Here is a 12,772-nt window from a genome sequence, read left to right on the forward strand (position 1 = left end):
CTTTCCTCCAGACGAACTTTGACGGCATCAGATCCGAGCGGGTCTCCAGGAACCAGCACCTCGGACAGCGCCAAGGACGCGCCTCTGGAGCCGGGGGGGCAGAGCGCACGGAGCCCGGCGCGCACATCCAGCGTCCCACCCAGTCAAGATATGGTGCTCTTCTGGCGCTGATACCCCCCCCCCCCAACCGATGGGTGTCCACGCTCTGTAGTTTGTCCCGTTATATGATAATCATGCCATTCCCAGCAGCCCCCACCACAGAGGAACACGCAGCATGACGGCGGCGCATGGAGCTGAGAAGAGGAGACACCCAGAGCAGCGCGTTTAACCACAGCTCAAGCGTCTTTGACACCACAGAAGTCTAGAAGTTCTTCACATTACCATGGGGACAAAGCACCTTTTACTGCTGCTGATATACATGGACCCGCTGGGGGTGCTGAGCGCCGCTACAGGCGGGAAAAAACCCAAGCAGGCGGCGCGTAAGGTCCCCAAACCCACCGCGGTGCCCACGGTCGTCCCGCCCAAGACCCCGCAGCCGGCGCCGGCCAGCAACCACGACACCTGCCTGGGGTACTACGACGTCAGCGGGCAGTACGACAAGATGTTCGAGTGCAACAACACGGACCACCGGTACTGCTGCGGGACCTGCCACATGCGCTTCTGCTGCGAGTACAAGAAGGACCGGCTGGACCAGAAAGCCTGCAAGAACTACCACACCCCGGTGTGGGTGGTGACCGCCGCCCCCTCGCCCGTCCCCACCGGGGAGACCTATGACCCCAGGATGGATCAGACCAACACGGCGGTCTACATCACCTGTGGGATCATGGCCTTCATCATCGTGTTGGGGGTGTCAGCCAAAGTTGCGTACGATAAAGCCACAGAGCCGCCTCAGGAAATGAATATACACAGGTGAGTGATGGGGGGGGGGGTAACAGTTATTACCCCTAGGGATAGAGTCAGGGGTGAAAGGTCAAGAGGAACATGTTCATGTAAGGGTCATTAGTGGACCAGAACACACCAGTGTGTCCCCCTGTATCAAACGGAATGAAGTCGATAGCAGGCGGGCGGAGTGTTTAAATTAATTACCAGATTATAATCTGAAGCCAGACTGATGAACGCGTTTCACATCAGATTCATCTGTGGAAGCTCCAACATAATTATACAGGAGTTGAAAGAGAACTATTACAATGTGTGTGTGTGTGTGTGTGTGTGGGGGGGGGGGGAGTTAAAAGGACCGATGCCTGACATTAATATTCATGCTTAGTTTATGTTGCAGATAAAATCTTTTTTTTTTTTTTTTACACTGGAATAAAAATGTTTTTTCTGTTTGAGCTTCACCTCAGATATTTGTCAAACATTGAACTTCAGGACCTGCTGTCACCCCCCCCCCCAACACCTCTAATAGCTGACCGCTGTCTGGTGTGTTTGGATGGAGGGAGGGGGCAAATGATTGAGCCCCACCTTGTTTTGGCTCCTGGGGCGTCACCATAAGAGTGTTATCACACACGAGTGCACCACATGTCACGGCCCCCCCATCAGTGAACAAACGCTGACACACATTATTTCCTCCAGATTGAATGGCTGTTCTGTATTGGATGCATTATTCAACACTTGAGCAAACCTTAAGACTGTGAATAATGGATGGTGTTAACGTTAGGGCTGTATCAAGGCTGTGTGACATGCATGCCCCGCTGCACATTCAATAAGTAACTGGGGGGGGGGGGGGGGGGGTTTAAAATTAATTTAAAAGCAAAGGTTATACCAGTGATACATTTTTCTTTTCCGCACAAACGATGCAGTGCAGCCTGGGTAATTTAGTTTCTCTGTCGGAAGCGATGCCGGAAAAACAAACACTTTCTGAACTTTTGTCTCATCGTGATTGCTTCTCCCTTTTTTTGTTTTTTTTCAATCCCCCCACCCCCCACCCCCGGAGGGCTCCATCCTTCCATACGCACCTGGTGCAGTCGGAAAAACATCCCGATTTTAGACGAGACGCTCACGTATCCGACGTGAACGTTGGTCGTGTTTCCAGATGTAAAAAGCAGAAATGACAGCAGCCTTGAACCAGACCCGCCTTTACGATCACAAATAAAGCTTCATTTTAGGAGGAGGTGGAGAGAATCCTGCACATCAGGAGGGACATTGTTGAAATGCATCAGTAAGAGTTGGTATTGACTTTGACTTCCAGGGCCCTTGCAGACATCCTGAGGCAGCAGGGGCCCATCCCCATCTCGCAGTACGACTGTGAGAACTTTGCAGCGATGAACGGCTCACCCAAAGACAACACGCCAGTCAGAACCTCATCCAAGAACCACTACACCCCCGTGCAAACCTCGAAGTCCAACCACGGTAAGAGCTCTCCTCTTCCACTCAGCATTCAGAAACTCCACAATCATCCGCCGCCGTTTATATTATACGTCACGACTGTTGGTCAAATATGGCTGGAAGGCGGATTTCAACAGTTTAGCCCACATCACTCTGTTTGCCTTTGCAAAAGCACTTGTAATTTATTCATTATTTCTGTTCTGCGTTTCCCCTTTAAAGAGCACACACTGTGCTCACCCGTTCAGCAGTGTAATCTCCAGTGTTAACATCCAGTAATCATCTGATTTGAGCACGAGAGTGTGAGGGAGGGGGCGACAGAGGAAAAGAAGGGCCTGCTTGTGGAGATAATTACAGGCTGGCAAGGTAGAGCAGCCCCGCAGTGTCTGACAGGCTGGAAGAGATGACCTCTCAGTCACACGGTGGGCCAATCACAGCAGTGCACACGGCACACATGACTCGATTTAACCCTGCGATGTGGGGAAGGAGCGTCAATCTGTGGTACGGCTCATACCTGTGTAGAAAACAAGGGAAGGGGGGGGGGGGTGTCTCTGGGGAAAAGTTTTCAGATTGAAAGAGACAAAGATAAAGAAATGTGCACAGATGGAAAATGATTAGAAGATATTAGAAACAAAAATGAGTCATCGGCGTAGAAGGAAAACAAAAGAAAGGCATGTAGCAGCAGTGTGAAGAAGTAAGAAATATTTTCACACATTAGGTGTTGGTCCTGCAGCTGTTAATGGGGCCATTGCTGAGTCTTTCTGCACAGCATCACCGCGTAGAAAGTGGGAGTTTTATCGATTCCTTATAAGCTGCTCCCTGAGTGGACAGACGGGGTGTGTGTGCAAAGATCTGCAGCTCCGTAACCCGAACCGCTGCTGATACATGCCATCGTTACCCCGGCGACAGGACAGCATCCCTGTTAGTTTAGTGATGGATCTCCAGCTGGATTTGGGTTTGACTGATGTAAACTTGGTTTCTTTCTGGCACACAACCACAATCTGTGTTGATTCTCTTTGGAGTCTCCGCAGTCCTGATGCTGCCTGAGTATCGGTCGCTGGCTGGTCACGCAGAGGACACGGCTGATGCGTGTGTGGATATGACAGGCAGGCTGTTGGTACGACCTTCCATGCATTGGTGCTCCATAAAGGTCATCGCTTTATTAGCCTATTGCTGCTTTACTGTGACTGTTTTGCCTCCTCGCACACAATCACAGCAACTCAGGCCAAATGGGCTCAGGCTCGCCCCCCAATACGCCACCCCATCAGGAACCGCAGCGGTCCTGATGGCGTTGGACATGAAAGGCAATGACAGCCCGGGCAAAAGCGTGGTTAATGTGAGCATATAAATTGGGAGAGCTGCGCTTGATGCCCCCCTAACAGGCTTCAAGGTGCTGTGAAGAGCGAGCCCAGTCGCTCTCAAAGAAAATGCATATTAATGTGCGCCTAAATGAGCGTTTGGCAGCGAGAGGCGAGCGTCTTAGGGTCCTCGGCTGGAGTCGTCGCCGCTAATGATGGCACTTCACATCCAGAGGCTTCTGGCGACATTTTAAATCAGGTGGAGAGACCCCATAAAGCATGTGGCTAAAGGCCCCAAGAGCATCCAATCAACTTAATGTCAAGAGTGGGAATAACATCAGTTTCTCCTTTGATTCGGGGGTGTGCAATAATTCCAATTTCTCTCAACAGCAATCAGCTGTTCCGGTTCAACCTTGAAAATATGTGCTGATTTATCGTTCACATTGTGAGCCTTTGGTAATGACATGGTACCCTCGGTGCACTGCATAAATTCCCAGCATTTTTTTAGGACAAAATATTCATTTTAAAACCCCCAAAACAACAGGGCCTAAAGCAGAAGCAGCACAGACAGCATAATATGATACCAACGCAAGTGCAGCTATATTTATTCCCAGCCGCTATGCATCGTTGCCGGGCACAGATTCTTTTAAGGTCGGGGTGTAAACACAGAACACCCCACGGCCACAACAAGGAGCAGACCTTGAAAGAGAGGAGTAAATACCTTTCCAAAGGTTCGCCTGTGGTTAAAGTCAACAATAAGCGCTGCTCTGAGTAATGCAGTTTGGCCCTAATCTCTCCTCTTATGACGTTGATTTATTTGCCTCACTCCACAGCCACACAGCTCCCTATTTTATGTGTTGGAAAAGTGTTGCTTGGTTTCGTCTCTGTCTCTGTCTTCATGCACAGAATGATAAAATAGTTTTCAACTTGTGTGGAGGGTAGCAGTTTCTTCCGTCTCAGTTTACTCAACAGAAAGAAAAAAAAAAACAATTACTCCCATGGAGCGGCTCTGCAAAGAAAAAACGGAATAGTCAATTTGAATTATGAGTTATGGCGCTGGGCTTTCTGCACCAGATGAATCGGAATAAAAAGAACGAAGGGGAGGCTGGAGCGCGTTTCCATGCAAAAGACTTGGAAAAGCATCAGCTGGCATCTGGATGTGTGTGAGCCTCTGTGCAGCGCTGGGAGGACCAGAGGAGTCGCTTCATTCAGGAACCTCCAGAGCTTAAAGGTCATCTGCTGTGGATAGAATAATCTGATGGAATAACAGCTCCAGTTATTTAGCATCTTTGAAATGACCTTCAGATATTTTTTAAAGCACACAGCTGTGTTTTTATGTGTTATCCAGAAAAGAAGCTTCATTCAAGAAGCAAAATCATTTTCAGTATTTTCCGCACTATAAGGCGCATCTAAAAGCCTTTAATCTTCTCAATTTCTTATAATCCAATGTGCCTTATATCTGAAAAAAGTTTTAAAATAGACCATTGAAGATGGGTTCTCAGATGTGTTCTATAATCCAGTGCGCTTTATGATCCAGTGCGCCTTATGATCCTGTGCGCTTTATAATCCAGTGTGCTTTATGATCCAGTGCACTTTATGATCCATTGTGCTTTATATAATCCAGTGCGCCTTATGATCCAGTGCGCCTTGTGTATGAAATTTTTTTTTAGAAATAAGCCATTCATTGAAGGTGTGCCTAATAATCCAGTGCGCCTTATAGTGCAGAAAATACTGCAATTACTTTATTTGCAAAAACGCACTGTTAGAATAATCAGTGAGCCCTCTGGTCCCCCCCCCCCTTATGAAACACCCACCTCTTCTGCCTCCCTTCAATTAATCCTTATAATGCGCGGCGGTAGCGTCCCTGCTGTAGCCTCGCTGGCTCCTCATTGGTCAGATTATCATCGCCCTCGTGTTCAAACCACGTCGCTGTGCTGACTGCATCCTCGTGTTTAATTGTAACTTCTTCCTAAGTGCGCCTGTGTTAGCAGCTACCTAATTGTCTCATGCCCTAGATCTCATTATTACCCCATATTACACAACTGGACCCTTTCCACCCCCCCCATCACCCCCACCAGTGTGCGCTTGTGGGTGAAGGGGCTTCAGGAGTGAAGGTGTGGATCCATCAGCGTCTCCTTCCTGCAGCAGCACCAGTTCATTACGGACCAGTGTGGATCCCCCCTTACTGCACTGCACCATTATTATTATTTTTTACGAGAGGGCAGGGACGGGGTTAAAAGATGACGGGCGTGTGTTTGTCAAGATGGCATTTAAAAAGTTTTTCCACGTGAAGATGTTTCAGATTGAACCCCCCCCATGACAAAACGTCAGGACGAGCTGTGGCTCAGCGACTTGATGGAGATGATGCACAAAAGCTCCATGTCCACTCAGATCGGCCCCCGATAACGCTGTAAAATCAGCATACCATTGAAATTACCCCCGCCTGGCTGCGTTAAAGCTTAATCGACCTTGGAGTCAGATAACCTCCACAGTGACGGCGCATCCAGCTCAGTTCATGATATGATTATCTTATTATTCACACCCCCCCCCCCCTTCTCAGAGGTAATTCAGAGGTGTGGGTGTCTCCTGATTAAATAAGTATTACCATATGAATCCTGGTTCGCATTCGGTTCAACGGCACATGGTTGAGGTGAAAGTCACGATTTCCTTTGTATGGGGGGGGCGATAAATTCATAATGCGTCGCCTTCCCCTGCAGGCTCTTCATGCAACCCCACCGTAATGAGGAGCAAAATGAGAACGGGAGGATGGTAGGGGGGCTTGCTTTTCAGGGGTCTTTCACATGGGGGGGGGGGCTGTCGCAGTGGCTCGTGGTGCGGCCTGCCAATGACAAAGGTGACAAAAGGAAAGAGAACAACAAGAACGGCGCCGACGTGTCACAGCCAATCGCCGCCGTGATGGAAAGAGAAAATAAACCCTCAGCACGTTCGCTATCAGCAGCCATGAAAGCAGCACGGGGGGGGGGGGGGGTGATTGAGTTCAAAGTGCATCGGTATGTGGGTGTTGAAATTGCTTTTTTTTTTTTTTTTTCCAGAGGATCATCACACAATGCTTGTTTGTTTGGTTCCTACCAGTTCTCATCTATCTGTGCTTGAGGGGACGACGCTGTGGGGGGGTTCCCTGTTTGACGGGGTGGGGTGGGGGGGCATGATGGAAACGCTCTGACACTCTTCTTCTTTATTAACAGCCACTCTGGTGAACGTTCACACTGTTTTACCTCGGTGACACACAACCTTTATGGGATGTGAAAGAAGAATTCCAGTGATCAGAGCTGAAAGGATCAGTCGATCAACTGATGCATCAAAATCAATTACTTGTGAGAGTTTGATGCTTTGCATACCCATATTGTTCATATTCTGAAGTTGTACGCGCATAGACTGTTGTCACTGTTTCTGACAATTTATTAACCCAACAATTAATGACATAATTAAGAAAACAAACCCAAGAACAGTCAGTAATGAACATTAATAATTGGGTCCTGACCTGCAAACGGGTCAGGAGGTTGGGACTCATTTATTTTCATATATTGGATAGAAAACGATGTATTTCCAGACATACTACACCAGACTTCACCTTCACCACTTTTGCAACATCTGAAAACTAAAAATGAAAGTCTGACGGGTAGAAGGCATTTGGTTTGTGAACTTCTCGTCCTCAGAATCATCAACATCTCTCATCACAACACGTCATCAACCAGATTCACACATTAGATGTCACATTTAGACTATGTTAATTCGGCATTTTGCTGTTTTGAACCATCCATTCAGTCCCAATAGACGTGCGTGTGTACACACGTCTTCTTCAGTTCTTGGAGTGAGTTCAAACTTGTTAATGACCTTTTGGATATTCCATTTTGTGTGGTTTTTCTGGATGAATTTATGGTGTTGTTGCCAATTTGAATTGCATCCATTCGATTTCCCAATCCCTCCAGCTTTTGCCTGATGTTTTCCTTCATCTGAGCATTGGTATCGTCCAGCTGGTCACTCAGCATCACAGCCATGGCCTCTTGGCTTGTGGTTTGCATGTTGGCCGTTGCTTCCACAGCGTTGGTGCTGTCCTCTCACCTGGTCTGTTGTGGTTCCACTGCCCTCAGCCTGAGATACAGCAGGAAACTCCAAACCCCAGTTATAATAATGGATGCAAATCATTTCAGTGTAACTGCACCAGCATGATGCTCTTGTTTATGCAGGACCAAAGTGCCTTAGAGCGCATATATACATATATATATATATATATATATATATATATATATATATATAATCAAAGGATAGACGATTACGGAAAGCAGACAGCTGAACGAACATGTTGTTATTTTTCTGCCATGTGCCAAGTTTGTAATCAGATTTTTATTTGCTCAGTTTCAAAGAAGTGTCAGAACTTGAGACAAAAAAACAACACTTATCATAGTTTATACAGTTGTGGGGTAAGCCGTAGAGAAGGAATGAGTTAAAAAGTTTATTTTGCATTTTGAATAAATTCTACTTTCACACTGCAGTGTTTTAAAAATGATTCCAGTGGATCAGCAAAAATGTACGAAAATGCCGTCTTCTGAATGTGATGGCAGAGCAGGAGCGTTCAGCGACTCAGTGGAGCGTCTGATGGATGGAAATATAGAATCTGTAAGAAATTTAAAATATCTCGTTTTAATAAATATTAGCCTTCTTATTTCCAGGCTATCAAAATCATTCCACGATCTCTTGAAAAGTGAACTGGCCTTTCTGTGTTGACAGATCATTCCACTAGCATTGGGTCATTTTTGACTCAAATTCACAGGGATGTGTCTCTTACTGATGTTACTGTCAGGTCTACAATATGCTAATGTTTTGTAAGAGAATGTCCAAAATGTGTGGACAAATTGACCATTTTGGGGCGAAATAGCTGTGACATCTAATCCCCGTCAGCCCAGAACTTAATTGTCTCCTCCAATGACTCCTTGTCTCACCCTGGATTATATAGAATAAAAACAGAACAAAACAAAATAACAAAGTGGAAATAAATGAAATATTTATAAAGGTCAGAGACTGTCAGCGGAGAACGCTGCAGCCGATGTGTAATCACTGGAGCTGTTCCACAAACTGAGATGGAAAAGTTGATCTGACCCCCTCCGGTGATTGTTGGTTGGATTTTCTTTTGCAGAAACGCTTCAAAGACAGAAAATATCCTAACATTTCATGGAGAGATTGGCTGCTTTTCAACTGTATACCGACTTTTTGCAGCCATCATAAAGATTTGTCTGAGATCTGGTGAGCATTGATTGATGAACCTTCATCAATCAATGATGGTTGTGGACCACAAACATCACGCCTTCATATCTGGATGCAGCTTCTGCTTCGTTATTATTTCATGGAGCTGAATATGACTGTATGTCAAAGTCTTTCATTGGATTATAATAAAATAAATCTGAACAAATTTTAAATTAATTACCCGATATTTTTTTATTCTGTAATAAGATCACATTTTCAGTGAAGTCCAGGTCTTCAAATCAATAATCCAAACCCAGTTCGTCCATCCCCTGTTTGACACAGGGATCATCTGGGTTTAGTGATAGGAAAGGAAAAAACAGTGTTTGTGATCTCTGTGGGATCTATTAGAACACAATGGTTGGAAAACTTTCAGTGTGTTTGTCTTCTTGGTACACAAACAGTCAAACTGACAGCTTAAAAATGTAGAATATAAAACCACTAAAGCAGATCCAGATGAAAAACAGGAAGTAGAAACGTCTGAATGTCATGTGACGGTTTGTCTGTGTGTTCCAGCAGGTCTCCATTACGGGAAGGAGAGCATCCGGAGCAGCGGGGGCGCCGAGCTTCACAACTTCATCTCCTCCGGCTTTGTGACGCTGGGTCGGGGTCACCCTAAAGGTAACCCCCCCCCCGTCCTCTCACAGAACACTGAATTAACTCTTATCTACCAACGCCGCGCTGCTGAATGCTAAATCCGCCTGCTTCAGGTTCCACTTTGGAACGCTGTTGATCGACAACACGACGGCGACGGCGGTGAAAATATTTCCAGATTCAATTTACCTCCTGAGTGACTCACACCGACGCCAAACACACGCAAACACACACACAGTGCAGCTGGTGGGAGAAGGTGACTCGGAGCTCACACACACACACACACACACACACACACACACACACACACACACACACACACACACACACACACACACACACAACATGCACGGAGCCATTAGTTTGGTGGTGGGGGGGTGTTCTCATGGGTAATGCAGTGATTAGTATGCAGCCATGTTGGTTCAGCACTTGTGAATTTATTCCATCCATTTTGACTCCACGAACCAGACCTGTGTGTGTGTGTGTGTGTGTGTGTGTGTGTTGTTTCTGTAGCCGAGGTCGCTTTGGAGTGTAATTAAAAGTGTTTGTACCGCTTGTTTCACCGCGGCTGACTGCTCCATTAAAAGCGGGGCCTCAATGGTGCGTCTCCGTCCTCGTCCCTTTCTTCACGCCATCATTCCCAGTCCAGCTTCCTGTTCTGGTCACATGTCGTGTTTGATATCTGAGCTGGACGCTCTTGTTTTAGCGTCACGTCTTTGTTTCGAGGGCCTCCAAGTCTCGCTTTCCACTTTAATTTCCGAGGAAACATCGGATTTTTGTTCATGAAATGATCTTGTTTTCGACCTTTCTTTTTATTGCTTTGTCTGTCCCTAGGAGGCGTCCGTTTCACACACTGGTAATCAGAGGCACACAGGAACAAAAAGCTATGGAACACAAAAATATTAGGTTTTTGTAAGAATAAATCCTGATTCTTCTAAACAGACCCCCCCCCCCCCTGTACAAATATCACAGCAGCGCCTCTCTGCCTGTCACCACGGCAGCAGCGTGGGGGCACGGCTCAGCATCCAGCGTTCACATCCGTGTTTTGGTGCAGCGGGTCGTCTTTGATTCCCCTGCTGCGAAAAAACAAATGGAACGCGACAGATTGAGATCTTGGAACTGACACCAAATTTTTCATAGAGGAAAGAAATATGCGAAGCACATGCAGGAGCTTTAGCTCCTTCCAACATCTCTGTGTATCTTGCCTGGTGCCCCGGAGGCGGGTATTACTGAGGTTTGGATTTCCAAATCAATGAAAAGCTGGTGTTGGGTTTGGTTTGGGCATCGCTAGCTGCTTATCTTTAGCATTTTACCAGTGTACAATCACTTCAGGGTGGTGGAGGGGTGGACTCCCCCGCTCTGAGCATCTCTAAAGCACTCTTCATATCCACAAGAGCGGAATGGCTTCAGCAGCATAATACACTCCTTCGCTTTATGATTGAAAGATGTAAAACCCTTGTACCTGCAGTAATTCTGTCCTCACAGAGCTTTTCTGTCCAGGTGAATGAATCAAACGCTCATCAACTTGACTCTGAATCGGTCCTGAAGCTGCGGATGGATCCGAGCTCCCCCACAATGGGGGAGTCGTGGGTTTTTTTTTTTTTTTGACATTTACGTTAAAAAGCAAATAATCACATTGCGGTTGAATTTAAATCAAAAAAATAATGAGGCTCAGTCTGAAGAGGTTTACACAGCTTGGTCTGCTCTGGCTGAGAGAAACTAAGCTGGAATAAAAAATGGTGATATATGTGGAAGGAGTCCATGTAAATGTGGAAACAGATGTTGTTGTTTTAAAAAAAAAAATTCCTGCCAGAACAAAGTGTTGGAGCCATGATGGAGTCCTCTGGCGGCGTTATGGCGTTTCTTATGATGCTTAATTATACAGGCAGAGTGTGTTTGGTTGTTAATTACATGGAAAGGTGTGTGTGTGTGTGTGTGCATGGTGAGGCACAGCCTTTAGGGAGCAGATGTGAGGTCAGAACAGCTGGATGTTCCACATCTGTGTGTCGGTGTGCAAAACAAGCCTGAACTCTAAATGAGATCTGGAACGAAGCTAAAACCTCTCCCGCTGCAGCCCCACATTTCTGTTTCTAATTCACCTTTCTGATGTCCTGACCTCCCCCTCAGCTCAACCACTAATTCTATTTCAGCAAATGGTGTCCGGCATTACCCACAAGGCCTTTCAGCAAACATCAGGGAAAGGGTCATTAACTTGTTAGCATTCAGTTGCATTTGGAGGATGCGCAGGGTTTCCATGTGTGCTTTCATTCCATAATGTTCCTTTTCACAGCTGTGGGATAAGTTGTGTCCAAGATGACAAAAATATGCTTTTATTTTGAAGCGCTCGTAGGAAGTGCAGCTGTTTGTGTTAATCTGGGTTGATTTGAACGGTTTTGTTAATTCCTAACTTGAAAACGGTTAATGATGATCACTAGTCTGGTGAAATCCTGGCACCTGTGACATTGAAATGCAGTTATCCTGTTGAGTTGACATGCTCCATTACTCCTGTCCCTGCGGATCAGACCCCCCCCCATAGATTCCTGTGTATTCTGTCGTCCTCTCGTCTAAAGTTAGGAGGTAGTGGGGTTAAGGTCTTTGTCAGACGGAGACAGACTAATGAGGATGCTCTTGAATCAGCTGGTGCTGTCGGATGGGGCTGCTCTGTGACACCGCCCTGGGTGTAAAAACTGCAGTTTAAAGCTTCTCTCCCAGTAATTGTATAAAAGTTCTCTGGAAAAAACATAAAAGATGAGAGGGAGTCACAGCTAGTTTTGCTCTCCCTTGTTTGCTGGCTGCGGTGATGCAACACTACAGCCCCCCCCCAGTGAAGCCCGATCCCAGGCTCATATTAATTGTTCTTGTCACAGAAGAACTCCGCTATACTTTCCTATTCACTCACTGTCAGCGGCTTAAACCCGGCGCTGTAAATCACTGTCACATTGTCACACCATTCCGCTGAAACTCCACCAATCCAGCATCCCTGCCACTGTGGCGCCAACTCTCACTGTGATTGATGGAAATTTTCTGCCTCAGTCAGGAGAGCGGATTGACAGCCAGCATGCAAATGTGGTGGTGTATTAAAAAAAATGCAGCTCGCCAGCTGTTTAGATGAATATGTCCATTTTAATTATTTTCCATATCTCTGGCCCGTTGGTATGAAACACAGCCAAAGCTGCAGCATCCGCAGAAGTGATTACTTCAGACAAAGCCTCCATCCTTGACTTAGCGTGTGCCACACTTCATTACCTTGGAAAGCTGAACTTTTAATTCTGCCTGCTGGAGGAAGTCAGTTTTTATTT

General features: G+C 46.4%; 1 protein-coding gene across 4 annotated transcripts in view; it reads left to right on the forward strand.

The window, feature by feature from the left end:
- Positions 1-12,772, forward strand: part of shisa6 (shisa family member 6) — a 62,553-nt gene that overhangs the window by 372 nt on the left and 49,409 nt on the right. For 2 of the 4 annotated variants that reach the window (XM_068305566.1, XM_068305562.1), the window contains exons 2-4: positions 12-909; positions 2,189-2,349; positions 9,396-9,500. In XM_068305566.1, coding sequence (XP_068161667.1) covers positions 383-909; positions 2,189-2,349; positions 9,396-9,500 — 793 coding nt within the window. In that variant the 5' untranslated portion in view covers positions 12-382. The remainder of the gene's footprint in view (positions 1-11; positions 910-2,188; positions 2,350-9,395; positions 9,501-12,772) is intronic. The other 2 variants (XM_068305561.1, XM_068305565.1) reach the window with 1 other exon arrangement.

The sequence above is a fragment of the Antennarius striatus genome, chromosome 21 (assembly GCF_040054535.1).
Source record: "Antennarius striatus isolate MH-2024 chromosome 21, ASM4005453v1, whole genome shotgun sequence".
Lineage (NCBI taxonomy): Eukaryota > Metazoa > Chordata > Actinopteri > Lophiiformes > Antennariidae > Antennarius > Antennarius striatus.